Genomic DNA, 14867 nt, shown 5'->3' on the forward strand with positions numbered 1-14867 from the left:
GCGCACCCACAATCTTTTCTCGCAAGATGGCCGAAATCTTGACGCCTTTGTTGCGTGAGGGATGGGTCAAAAACTATCTAGACGATATCATTCTATGGGCCGAGTACTTCGACCAGCTAATGGAAAGATTGGGTAGACTGTTCGCCTTGTTAGAGGAGAAAGGTATCAAGCTGAATCTGACTAAGTGCGACTTGGTGAAGCAGGAGGTGAAATTTCTAGGTCACCGAGTTTCTAAGGATGGAAGTACTCCTGATCAGAAAAATCTAGAAGCAATTAGAGAACAAGCTCCACCTAAAAATGTCAAGCAAGTTAGGAGATTTATTGGCATGTGTGGGTTTTATCGGAAATTTGTACCCAATTTTTCAAAGATAGCCATGCCTCTCACAAATCTCATGAAAGGGGATGTAAAGTTCAGTTGGACGGATGAACGTCAGGTTGCATTCGAGGCTCTCAAAACAAAACTTATGTCAACACCCATTTTGGCTAGTTATCAACCTGAAATTCCTCTGGTGTTAGTCACAGATGCTAGCGATGAGTGCGTAGGATCGGTACTGCACCAAGTTCAACCTGATAAAAGTGTCCAACCTCTAGGTTACTATTCTAAGAAGATCAGTAAGTGCAAGCAGAAGTATTCAGTCACCGACAAAGAAGCGTTAGCTGTCGTGTTAGCTTGCCGTCATTTCCACCATTACCTTTGGGGAACCAACTTTGAGATTCAAACCGACCACCAACCGCTCACTACTATCTTCCGTAGGCGGACTAAGTCGCCCAGAGTAACTAGGTGGATGCTGGAAATGCGCGAGTATCACTTTCGCGTAAAGTATGTAAAGGGAAAAGATAATGTAGTGGCTGATCAGTTGTCGCGTCCTGTTAGGCTTATTACACATCAACCCAACGTTACCTGGTTAGGCCTAACCCGAGAGGAATTCATTAAAGGGCAGCGCGAAGATCCAACTTGGAATGAACTCTTAGACTACTTGAAGGGTGGGGTGTTGCCAGGGCGAAAGATTGCTAAGGCAACCCTTGATCAGTTTGAAGTTCTGGATGGTGTGTTGCACTATGTTAGAGAGACCAAAGATGGCAGTCTAAATTACACTGTAGTAGTACCCCGACACCTAGTCAGAAAGGCACTAGAAGTTGCTCATGATCAATCAGGACATTTTGGGCAGTTCAAATCCATCAAGCAGGCAGAAGGGTTGTTTTATTGGCCTACTATTAAGTCGGATGTAATACAGTATCTTAAAGAGTGTCTAAACTGCCAAAAATTCAAACACAACCGAGGAATGTCACAGCCATACCGAGAGTTACCTATAGTGTCACAGCCATTGGAGAGGATTGCCATTGATCTCACTGACATGACCAATGGACAGGAGGGTCAAAGGTATATCCTCACCATCATAGACCACTTCTCTAGGTATGTAAAATTTTATCCTCTAAAAACAAAACATGCTCAGGGTATAGTAGCTAAGCTTTCCCAATACATCTCTGACTTTGGCCGGCCACTCTCCATCCTGTGTGACAATGCCTTGGAGTTCACGGGACGAGAACTAAGAACCTGGGCTGGTCTTCATGGGATAGAACTGCTCTACACCACTCCCTATCACCCCCAGTCAAACGGACTCATCGAGAGAATGCACCGGACCCTGAAGACCGTGCTGTCCCAAATGTGCAAGGGTTACCCTTTAAGGTGGCCCGCCCTTCTCAGTGAATGTCAGTCACACATGAATCTGGCAGTACATAGCAGCACGGGGGTCTCTCCATATGTAGCATTCTTCGCAAGACAGCCACCTCGTTTCGTCACGGCGCCTCTCCTGACGGTGCAGTCTGAAGATAGTGACGTTCAGCAACTTAAGCGCATGATTAAAGACGCTAGTGTGACGTCACAGAGGAGGTACCGTGCAGTGGCGAACAGAAAACGACGTGATGAAAAGGTCTCAGTTGGGTCCTTGGTGTGGGTGAAATCAGAAACTCCGTTGCCTGGTACCTCTACCAAATTGAACGCTAAGTGGAAAGGACCATATCGAGTGAGTGAGGTAATCAGGGACGGTCAACTGTATGTAGTGGAGGACCCCTATTCTGGGAAGTTAGTACAAAGAGCAGCAGAAAAGGTGAAACCGTATGTGAGCCGGAGTGAAATTATTCCGGAGTTGGAGGAGAACTATTCAGACGGATGTGTTGAGGAGGAGGAGGAGGAGGATCAAGACCTCCCTCCCCACCGCCGTCGACCTCCCAGACGTCTTATTGAGGAGTGCTAATGTGATGCACGAACTCAGGAGTGAGGAGAAGTGAACAGTGTTATAATGTATAGGATGTGAGGGTTAGGAATGAAGTGAGTTAAGAGCAGGAAATCCTCATCCATCACAAGTGTTCGAAGGTCAGTGACACTGTCTCAGCCACAAATAGAGTGGGGCATTTCGGGAAAGTCGTCCCCAAATTCTCGTCGTGTCAAAACAGTTCATACCAGATGGTAGCTTATGTGTTTCAGTTCGGGGAAGTGTACCCCATTCTTGTGGGCTTTAGTTCGAGAAGTGAGGTTTCCAGGGAACGTCGTACTTGGTTACTTCCTCCTCAAGTTACAGTCATCACCTCTAACGGGTCCTAAGTTTCCCTTGAGGACGTATTACCCCAGTCTTCGTTGTAGTAAGAGGAATGATTTGTGTGAATGTTGGCGAATGTGTCGAATGCTGCGAATGTAATAGATTATTCCTTTTCTATGAGACGGGGAATAAAGAGAGTGACGGAGTTAGTCAGGTGACTTCTCCATAGATTACCCGTAGAGCAGAGGGTGACTGGGGTCCAAGTTCTCTTTTCCTGTAAGTATTCTGTATGTGAAAGGTGTTGGTACAATTTCCTACGGGAAGAAATGTACGAGTCAGGTGACTCAAGGGTAAGTGGTTGAGTCAGTGTCAGGTGTTTAGTAGACCTTATGTATGGATAGGATAGGGAAAGTGTATAGGTAGGATTTTGCATGTATTCTTCACCGTGAGTTTAACTCTGGGAGAATGGGCGTGTGTAACGCTCCTTTTTATTATTTCTGTGTTTCTTTGAGTCTCCCCAATAATTGTTTTCTTTTGTAGCTTGCGGTGAAGAGGAGGATAATAGCGGTAATTAAAGGTTTAGTAATTATATGAAAAAGTATATTTATAAGGCGTGTATTCGTGGGAGTGATTTAAAAGTCTTGAAACATTTGTTATAAATAGTCTTTACTTATTTCAACTGTGGTTTTCTCTAATCAGTGGTAATACGAATAATAGGATTACATCATGTTGCGTCAGCCTACCAGTAACTCATAAGGTGTCATTCCCTAGCTTATAAAATATGTTAGTAATTTAGAATTCAATTATTAACTTCAACTAATGTCCAGCTTATATGCTCACCTTGCTAGCCAATTATTCCTGCATTTTTATTTAAACTCACGGTTCAGTAAAATTATTTGTGAAAGAAGAGAGAGAGAGAACTAGTTAAGGTTCCAATAACTTCAGAGGCCTGGGGGTGTTGAGGGAGAGAGCACAGAATGGCGTCTCCCTTCCCTCTGGCAACAGGTGGGTCTCGTAGCTCTGAAATATTTGATTTTTCTTTTATTTAGAAGTGAATATTACTGTGTTCATGTTTATTATTCATGTCTCTAGTGAAGATATAGTGACTGTACGTGTTGACAGAATGGCGTTTCCCTTCCCTCTGGCAACAGAATGGCGTCTCCCTTCCCTCTGGCAACAGATAAAATAGCCGGTGTTGGTCCCACGTGGAGACAGGCCACAGAGTCTTGGGAAAGTGTTAGCCATGTAATGTTTCTTTAGTCAAGTATAATCTACTGTGAATGTGTTGTGAGCAATATTATTGCCGTAGAGAAGTGATGGATGAAGGCTGTGACGCTATTTAGGGATATAACGGTGCCCAGAATCAATGGTACTCTTGAGGAGTTATAAAAGTAATTATTTTCTTGTGTATTCGTAGTGTTAAGTAACGGAGTATAAGTGTATATGCCATACCAGAATTTCAAGTGCCTTATTTTTTTTTTTTTCTAGATTAACCACTCGATAGTGTCATAGTGGGTCAGTCAACCCAAAGAATCCCATCAGTATTATTCATTTAATTATTTTTTTGCTATTTTTATATTTTTCGTTCCTCCTAATAAAGCCACACTGTAGGTACTGTGTGATAATTAACCTCTCCCTACCCTCTGGCCATGACGATGAAGGCGAGAACCATTACCAATCAAAAATGTTTTCTTTTTTTCTATTGTGTGTGCGTGCTTCACCTCTTCTCTCTTCCTCTTCTTTTTTCTTCTTCACCGTGAAGATCTTTGCCTCGTCTCATTAGAGCTCTGATCGGACCGGTGAGGAGAAGGGAGGAGGGGGGGTTGGCGTTACAGTAGCCCTGACCCAATAACTCAAAATCCCCCAGACCTAACAAATGCAACATCCAAGGAATCAAAGGAAATTTGGGAACTTAAGCAGCAGATTAAAAGTCTCACTGATCAAGTAGGAAGGTTGAGAACCTCCCCCTCTCCAACACAACCCGCTAAATATTGCTCACACTGTCAAACCCATAGTCACACGCTGAGGGAGTGCTGGAGAAAACCTGCCCGTGGATCATGCTTTGCCTGTAGACAGCATGGGTGCTGGAGAGGAAATAAAGACTGCCCCGGAAAACCAAATCAGAATATATGACTCACCCAGGGACTCACATCCCCCGCTATCAATCTCATAGTTAACAAGAAAATTCTTAAAGCTGTCATTGACACTGGTAGCGGCTATACTTTAATCACAAAGGCTGCGGTAGAGAAATTAGAAGGAGCTATATCACAAAGGCGAGCAGTACCTATACTACAAGGGGTAACTGGTTCACCCTTACGAATCTTGGGGATGACCTTACTAGAGATAGGAGTAGGTGAAGAGACTATACACAAACAATGGTGCCCTGTAGTCCCGAATAGCTACCTTGATGCTGACGTCTTACTCGGGACAGACATACTTTCACAAGCTCCTTTTCAATGGAATGGTAAGACAAATACAGTAAAGTGGGGTAAAACCACATACCTTGTTAATCATATCAAAAGGCAGAAAGGCAAGGTGGAATGAGTTCACGAGGTACCTATTCTTCCTACCACTCCAAGTCAAACAGATCACATCCGTCTAACTCATACCATCAAACTTGATCCCTACCGAGCTCAGTTTCTTCCTATCTCGGTGAAAGAAGACCCAGGAGAAACTTTGTTAGTCCAGCCTCAGCCATGTTTAACGCCTAATCATCACCCCTTGATTGTAACAGTAGATGAGAATAAAAAGGTCCCCCTCCCATTTATTAATGATACTAAGGGCCAGAAAACAGTCAAACCAGGAACCCTATTAGGCACTTTTGAAAACATCTCCTCCCCGACGGTCAAAGTCATCCACCAAAAGCAAGCCACTCCTTCCCTAGAAATCCACAATGATCTGTTGCCACACAACGACCAAACAAGGTGTCAAGAGTCAAAGAGTAGGCCACAAAGACTCGAGGAGTTGATAAGACAACAGAAATGGAATAACCTTACTAGAGAGCAGAAAACAATCTTAAAAAATATCATTCTCAATCACCATGATTTATTCATAGTAGACAAAAACGAACTTGGATTAATGAAAGGGCCTCCTGCTAAAATTAATATCTCTAATCCAGAGCCTAGTCGTGGTCCTAGGTACCGATACCCCGAGGAAGCTAAAACCCTGATATCAGACATGTTAACAGATATGGAGAACAGAGATATCATTGAAAAATCTACATCTGCATGGCTCTCTCCTATAGTATTAGTCAATAAACCGGATGGAAGTAAAAGAATGTGCCTTGACTACCGACATGTCAACAAACACTTAACTACTGACATTTACCCGCTTCCCCGCCTAGAAGAATTAGTTGAACAAGCAGCTGGCCATCAGTTCTATGCCACGCTAGATATGAGGGAGGCTTATTTTCAAATTCTATTGGAGGAAGGTAGCAGAGACCTCACAGCCTTCAGTGATGGGGTGACTCTCTATAGGTTTAAAAGGCTACCTTTTGGATTAAGCTGTTCTCCAGCTATCTTTACTAGACATATGGCCTCATTGTTAGCTCCTCTCGTGAAGAAGGGTTGGATGAAAAATTACTTAGACGACCTAATCATTTGGGCTTCAGACTTCACCACACTCAGCGAAAGACTCAGTGAAACTTTCGCTTTACTTAACCCGTAAAGTGTTTAGTACGTATATATACGTTCGGGAGGGAAAGTGTTTAGTACATATATATACGATCATCGTTTTCTTTTACTTCACGGCACCTAAACCTGTAGAAATGGTTCAAGATGTCTTTTCTATGCCTAAATATGATTTTGAAAGCTCACTCTCATTTTTATTGTATTGCTGTGGTCTATTACATAGAAGGTATCCATGACCACGAATGATTTATTGAAAAAATAGGTATATTTATAAAAATATGTTAGTGGTGTCATAATTACTTATCAATATACTCAAAATACTGTTCAGTAGATCAGCTATTTTTATATTATTCCAACTTGAATAGCAATTTCAATATATTTTGTGTTCATGCGTACAGTCACCGTCGGTTGTGTTGGCAGCCCTGGGGCGTGAGGCGCCGGGTTGGCGGGCTGGCCCGGCAATGAGTCATGATAGCCAGACACGCTGCTACACCCTCGCTGTTAGCACGTGTTGTCCTGTGCACCATGCCGCGGGGCTTGACATCGGCGCAAATAGAGAATATTCTCTATGACGATAATGTCACAGAGTTGGGGGACAGTGATCTCTCTGAGGAGGACGATGAAGATGACTCTGATTACATACAATCAGACAGGGGGAGTGGTGATGAAAATGAAAGTGAATCTGCTCCTGCTCATTCCAGCAAGAAGCGGAAAAGGGATGGTGGGGAGTCCGGGCTTGTAGTAGGTGCTTCCTCACTATCAGCTTCTCAGCCACTGCATGACCTCGCTAGTCAAGCGCACACACCATCTACATCCCAAGCTCAACACCAAACAATAAATGCTGATGCTGATGTACAATGGGAATGGAGAGATGGGCATGACTTTTGCCCACTGATTTTCAGTTTGATCTTCATGGTCGTGGTATACCACATGGACTCGTTCATGATGGCAGCACAGAGAGTGAATATTTTAGGTTGTTTTTCACGGAAGACATAATGGCTCATATAGTCAAAGAAAGCAACAAGTTTCATGGCTTTATGATAGCAGGTAAAATACTCCATCCACACTCTCGTTTCTTGCAATGGCAGGACACAGATGTAAAAGAAATGTACTCATTTTTGGCTTTAGTTATGCTGATGGGGCTCACTCCAAGGGAAAATTATAAGGAATACTGGTCGACAGATCCACTTCTTCGCCAGCCTATTTTCAGTAAAATCATGTCAGTAAACAGGTTCATTGCTTTGCTACAGGCCTTACACTTCCAAGATAACACTCAGCCAACTGATGATGACAAAATGAGAAAAATAAGGCCCATCTTTAACTACATTTGCCATAGTTTCAAGTCATCATTCAAACCATTTCAAAATTTAGTTATTGATGAAAGTTTGGTTCTGTGGCGTGGTAATATACACTTTCGCCAGTACATCCCATCCAAGCGCCACCGATTTGGCCTAAAACTATTTGTTCTTTGTGACTGTGAAACTGGCTTCATTTTGGACATGATTTTGTACACTGGGGCAAGAACAAACATCAAAGAGAATAAGAAGTTGGGCATATCAGGAAGCGTTGTCAGTACCATGCTTGAGTCTTACCTTGGTCAAGGACATATACTTTTTGTTGACAACTGGTACACCAGTCCTACACTGCTCCACTATCTGCATGAGAGAATGACTGGGGCCTGTGGTACGGTAAAGCCAAATCGCAAGTTTATGGCCAAATTCCCCATCGGACTGCAGAAAGGCGATGTTGTTCACAAGCAGGCAAACAACATTCTTGCAGTGAAATGGAAGGACAAGAGAGACGTTCATCTCCTCACCAGTGTCCATGAACCAAAGTTGCAAACGAGTGAGAACATTGACCATTCCACAAAAACCTTCATCGACAAACCTGAATGTGTTATTGTCTACAACCAAAACATGCGCCTTGTAGATAAAAGTGACAGCATGATGTCATCTGTGGAATGTTCAAGGAAAACAATGAAATGGTACAAAAAGATGTTTTTTCATCTGATTGACTGTGCTGTCCTCAACGCCCATATTCTATACCAGGTCAAAACTGGCGAGAAGCCGACACTCCATGACTTCACAAGGGAGGTAATAAGACAGCTTCTTGAGCAGTATTCGGAGCCTCTTCCTACAGCAGGACGACGACGAGCATCTCATGGTGACGATCCTACACGTCTCACAGGTCGTCATTTTCCCAAGTATATCCGACCTACAGCTGCCAAGAAAAACGCCCAAAAGCCTTGCCACGTCTGCCGCACCACCACACTCCGGCCAAAGCAACGCAAAGATACGAGGTTCATGTGTGTGCCCTGCGACACGGCTCTTTGTCTGGACCCGTGTTTTGAGGTATATCACACTCTCAAGATATACTAGAGTGGTATAGATAATTGTAAATAATGTATATACTATAGAGCATAGGAAAATATGTTTCATTTGCTGCTAATGAAAGACAGAAGTTTATAATACGGAAACCTGAAAGTTTACAGGTACAGGATTTTTTTTCCCCATGGCCGTTTATAATACGGAAACCTGAAAGTTTACAGGCACAAGTTTTTTTTTTCCCTATGGCCGTTTATAATACGGAAACCTGAAAGTTTACAGGCACAATATTTTTTCCCTATGGTCGTTTATAATACGGAAACCTAAAGTTTACAGGCACAAGATTTTTTTTCCCTATGGCCATGAGATGCGTATTTGCGTGTCAACAGTTAGTTGTAGGTACATTAGCCAATACACTTTTCCCTATGTAAGCATCAATTGCCACATTATTTCTGCTGTCTTTTATGCACATGTGCTTTCATATCATTCATTCCTCATCTTACTTACTTTGGCCCACAGTAGATAGATAGAAGTATAGAACTGTAGTTGTAGTTAGTGTAGTGTTAGCTATACAGGCAGCCTCGTTGGGTCCAACAGGGTTGTTGCTGTCTGTTTCTCCTTTGTATTCATTCCTGGCTCGGAACCTGAGTCATCAGTTTCCCAGCCATACAGATTTTCATGGGGATATGCTACAGTCCAGAGGTAATACACAATTACCTCTTAGATATACTTGTAAAACTGGGATGTTATGTAAATTGTACAGTAGCAGAGCAATACCACAAATTGGTCGGCAGCAAATGCAAAGACGCGGAAGCTACGTAGTAAATGGGAAAATGTTTTGGGTATGTGATCAGCTGGCGGGCGAGGGCGGGCGGGCTGTGGTATGCAGGAGTACCAACATAAAAAAACATAAAATTCGTATAATGGGTTATTTGAGCAGCTGTGTGTAATTTTTTTGTTGTTGGTGTTACAAAACATGTTATGCTTGTGCAATGAAGGGATAATATTGTGCTACTTATATACACATAGAGAAAATATAGTCTGTACGAGCGTGATAAATTTGGTACTATGATATGACTATAGAAAGGCTAGACAAACAATCCTCAGATATATTTTACAAGAAACTCAAACTAAACAATATATAGTCATGGAAGAAGCATTCACAGTGTGTCAGAAATAATAAATAAGAAGCGGAAGTTACATAGTACTGTTCTACATGTTTCGTCTTACGCACCACCACTGGAGTATTGGTGCCACGCGTGAAAGGACTCACAGAAAACGACAGCTTACAGGGAACACACATATATCGCATTTATATCGTTCAAATCAGCTATTTTTTTGCAATTTTATAAGACAATAATATTATTTGGCCAAAATCCAACCCCACATGACCTGTTTCACTCCTATAAAGCAACACTGTACGGGTTAAAGAAAATGGAGTCAAGCTTAACTTATCTAAATGCGAAATGGCAAAGACTGAAGTTACGTTTCTTGGTCATAAAATTTCACAAGAAGGTATTCAACCCGACCCAAAGAATGTAGAGGCAGTATTGGAAATGAAACCGCCCACTAAGGTCAAGGAAGTGAGACGATTTTTAGGTATGGCAGGATTTTATAGGAAACACATCAGTAATTTCGCTCAAATAGCCACTCCACTTACCAACCTAACGAAAAAAGATCAACCTTTCCTTTGGACAGACAAGTGTCAGGAGGCATTCGATACTTAAAAAGATCTCTTGCCCAGGCCCCTATACTAGCGAGAGCGCAAAGTAACCAGCCATTCATTTTAATAACTGATGCCAGTAATACCCACGTAGGAGGCGTCTTAAGTCAAACTCAGGAGGATGGGTCCGTCAGACCTTTGGGCTATTTTTCAAAAAAATTTAACTCCACTGAGAATAGGTACTCAGCTACAGATAAAGAAGCCTTGGCAGTACTTCTCTCTTGTAGACACTTCCATCATTATTTGTGGGGAACTAGCTTCACTATATTCACAGATCATCAGCCCCTTACTAGTATATTTAAGAGAAAGACCAAATCTGCCAGGATGAACCGCTGGATACTAGAGATGAGAGAATACCAATACAACATCCAATATGTGAAGGGAAAGTATAACTACGTGGCCGATCAGCTCTCTCGCCCAGTGAGGATCATTCAGCGATGTCCTACTCCAAACTATTTAGGCCTAACTTTAGAACAAATCAAGATTCAACAAAGGGAAGAAATTAAGTGGAGAGACATGATAGAGTATCTGGAAGGAGGGTCTATACCTACCAAAAAGTATCATAAGAGTATATTGCACCAGTTCACCATAATTGATGAGTTGCTGTACTACGCTAAGGAAAACATTGATGGCAGCATTCATTATTCATTGGTAGTTCCTCAGGTTCTGATTCCTAAAGCTTTAGAACATGCACATGAGCTTTCTGGCCACCTGGGTCAGAAAAAGACAATTAAAAAGGCCGAAGAATTGTTTTACTGGTGTAATCTCAAGTTTGACGTAACCCAGTACGTAAAGAATTGCCTTACCTGTCAAAGATTTAAAACCTCTCCAGGGTTACAGCAGCCTTATCAGGAATTACCTTCAGTAGAGAAGCCCTTAGATAGGATAGGTATAGACCTGACGGATATGATTGCAGGCAGTGGTGGCTACCGATATGTGTTGACTATCGTAGATCACTTTAGCCGATTTGTGAAGTTCTATCCACTCAAAAACAAACTATCAGAGGGAATTGTAGAGGCGCTGCAGCAGTACATTACCGACTTCGGGACTCCTCATTCCATCGTCCTGGACAACGGGGGCGAGTTCACCTCCCAGATCTTCCAACAATTCTGCCAGCAACACCTCATCACCCTCTGTTACACCACTCCCTACCACCCGCAAGGGAACGCCATCACTGAACGACTCCATCGCATGCTCAAATCCATCTTGGCTTCCATGTGCTGAGGTTACCCGCTACGGTGGCCTCGCCTACTCCCTGTGTGTCAGGCCACTATGAATGCCGCCGTCCATACCAGTATCGCCCAACAACCTTTCTTCGCGTTTTTCTCCCGGCATGCGCCCCGAGTGGTGGGTGCCAGGGGTCACACACGTGACTACTCTACCACGGAACCAGGTGCCTGCCTCTCAACTCGTGGCGCTGCCACGTGTATAGCTTGAGGCATACTGGATACGTGACCTCTAGCAGGCTACCAAGCCGATAACGAGGGGTGGAGTTCCATCGAGCTTCAGTCTCCTCCTAGGGTCGCTACAGCTCTGAGGTCGCCTTGGCATACGCTGGGAGCCTCATATACACTCGAGAGCGGTGGTAAGAGTTACACCAGTGTTACACACCCACACACACACACACAAACACATTTATATTTATTTTCTATTATGTATATGTAAAGGTGTTTATTTTTGTAATTTGTATCTATATGCATTTACTAACTTGGCTTAAGTTATTAACTGAACCAGTCTTTTAAGTTATTCAGTCCAGTTCAGATTGCCACTCCTTGTTACTTACTTTTACTTACTTAAATAATCTTCAATTTTGTATTGTTACTTAATTTAAGGGTTAACTTTAAGATATTAAATAGCATTTAAAATGTCTCCTTTTCTCTTTTCTTTTAACCCTTCCATTGTTAGTGTGAGCAACACCCCTTCATGGTCCATCCCCTAGAGTTCAGTGTATGCTCACACGTAACAATTGGGGGCCTGTCCGGGATATTACACATGTTTACACATACATATAACTACACTAGTTCCTTTCCTGCTCTCGAGTGTATATGAAGTTGTGCTTATTTCTTTGTTGGTGAATTTTTCCGTTTTTCCGCTTTAAAAGTACGCGAGGTACCGGCGTCTAGTCATAAAAGCGTTAAAAACCTAACAATTGATTTCCTCAGTGTTGCTTTAGTTTCGGTTCGATTCCCCTAGTAGTGACCTTCACCCCGAACTCCGAGACTCCTTAAAACTTGGGAACTTGCGTTCCACTCTTTGCTTGAAAGCAGCGAATACGGCAAGCCATTACAAGTGCTTAAGTGTTAGTTCTATGGTAGTCATTTTGGGGCAGTGATTATCGCTACACTTCTTCGATTCGTTGCCTCTTCAGAAGCACAGTTAAGGCGTTGCTAACCTTGACTCAACTAGACTAAAAAACGAGTCTCTGTCGATGCACGCGGGTCAACTCATTTCCCTCCGACTCGTGGTTTCGAACCTGTCGTTCACGCGGGTCCTTCCGACTCGTGGTGGCGAACCTAGGTCTTGGATCAGGTTTCAGTGTAGGGCTCAGACACACTTGATTTGGTTCAATTGACCTCACGCTCATTAATCATGTCGCATGAGTTAAACTTGGACGCATTTTGCAGTAATCCCTCTGTGGCGGAGCTACAAACTGCCAAAGTGACAAAGAATGATTTAAAGTACATGGCCCGACAGTTTGATCTCTCATATCCGTCTGACATTCGGAAGGAAGAACTCCGAACTCAAATCCTAGTTCACCTTGGAGGTGAAGCCACTAGTGCTGCTTCACAGCACGACGCCAGTTTAATGCTCGAACTCGAAAAGCTGAAACTAGAGGCAGCAAGAGAAAGAGAGAGAGAAGAGAGAGAACTAAGGCGAGAAGAACTAGCTTTTCAAAAAGAAAAAGCGGAAAGAGATCTGGCATATGTAAAAGAAAAGGAGGAAAAAGAAAGAGAGGAGAGAGAAAAAGAAAGAGAGGAGAGAGAAAAAGAAAGAATCCACGAGACCCAACTCGCACAATTAAAATCTCGATCAACCACCACAGCTGACCTCAAACAAAAGTTAACTAAATATCTCTCACTACTCCCTCAGTTCTCTGACAAAGACCCCGAAACTTTCTTTGGACAGTTCGAGGACACAGCAGTACATTTTGAACTGCCCCGAGAAGACTGGCCTTGGCTTCTTAAACCTAAACTCAGCCAAAAGGCTTTAACTATTTTGAACGGCCTCGAAAACAACACGGATTACGACTGTGTCAAACAGGGCATCCTAGCGGCGTACTCCATTACCACAGAAGGATACCGTCAGTCTTTTCGAAAAATGTTCAAAACTCCGCAACAAACCTATCTAGAGTTTGCCTCAGAGAAACTGACGGCTCTCAAGCGTTGGCTTAAGTCAGCCGCGATAACCACGTACGACGAATTAGTAAATCTCTTAGCCTTAGAAGAGTTCATGCGTAAGCTCCCTTACTCAGTAATGTTACACATCACCAACAAAGAAGAAACAGATCTTCTCAAAGCCGCTCAGTTAGCGGACCTTTTCTCCCTGGTGAATCGCAAGGCAACCTCAGACAAGCTGACCGAGACTCCTAGTGGTAAGATAAACTCAGGTAACTCAGGGGTTGGTAAAATGACCGGCAGTAGTACTCGACCACCTCTATTTTGTGCTTTTTGTAAACAGCCGGGGCACCTCATAAAGAACTGTCCTAATCCCAAGTGCAAGGTAGCTCAAACATATCCTGCCAAGCCAGTTGCTTCCATACAAGCTCTTCCCTCCTTCCCTGTACCTAAAGACTTATTTGAGCCTTTCAGGTCTGTAGGCACCATCAGCATTGATAACAAGGATCACCCAGTTAAGATTGTCAGAGACACCTGTTCAGCTCAGTCCCTAGTGCTGAAGTCAGCAGTCCCTGGTATTGAACAGTGTTACACAGGTGAAAAGGTATATTTAAAAGACTTCCATGACCCCTTCCCCATTGCATTAGCTAAAGTACATCTTGATAGCCCACTAGTAAGAGGTGAAGTGATAATAGGAGTTAGTGAAGAACCAGCCTTACCCATCCCTAATGCTCAACTACTCCTTGCTAATGACCTAGCTGGCAGTAAGATGACTCCCCCTTTGGTAATTAGTGACACAATGCTGATGGATAACCCCACTGTACAGTTAGAAGAGCAACAACCAGGCTTATTCCCTGTTTGTGCCACTACTCGTGCACAAGCAAGGAAATCTGATCAGTGTTTCTCACTTCCAAAGAAGAGCCCATCCCCACTTGAACTCAATCAAATATTTTCTGAAAAACTTCTCATTGAGGCTCAACAGGAAGACACTACTTTGACTCAATTTCATGACAAGGTTATCCCTCCAGATCAAATTACTCATTACCCTGCCTTTTACAAACAGGATAGAGTTCTCATGAGAGTGTTCCGGCCCTCTAAGGTCCCAGATGATGCTGCTTGGGCAGAAGCCCACCAGGTGGTTGTGCCTACCATACTCAGACATTCCATACTAGAGATCGCTCATGAAAGTTTTGCTGGTCACTTGGGCATCAAGAAGACATGTGAGAAGATCCTCGCTGACTTTTACTGGCCAGGATTAAGGGAGGATGTGAAGAATTACGTCAGTACTTGTCATCTCTGCCAGATAGCGGGTAAACCTA

General features: G+C 43.1%; 1 protein-coding gene across 1 annotated transcript; it reads left to right on the forward strand.

The window, feature by feature from the left end:
• The first annotated feature begins 7161 nt into the window (after positions 1 to 7161).
• LOC135096262 (piggyBac transposable element-derived protein 4-like) lies at positions 7162 to 8544 on the forward strand. Its single transcript, XM_063997630.1, has one exon. It carries the CDS (start codon positions 7162 to 7164, stop codon positions 8542 to 8544), a length of 1383 nt encoding a protein of 460 aa, XP_063853700.1.
• The last annotated feature ends 6323 nt before the right edge of the window (positions 8545 to 14867 follow it).

Source organism: Scylla paramamosain, unplaced genomic scaffold (genome assembly GCF_035594125.1).
Source record: "Scylla paramamosain isolate STU-SP2022 unplaced genomic scaffold, ASM3559412v1 Contig3, whole genome shotgun sequence".
Classification (NCBI taxonomy): Eukaryota; Metazoa; Arthropoda; class Malacostraca; order Decapoda; family Portunidae; genus Scylla; species Scylla paramamosain.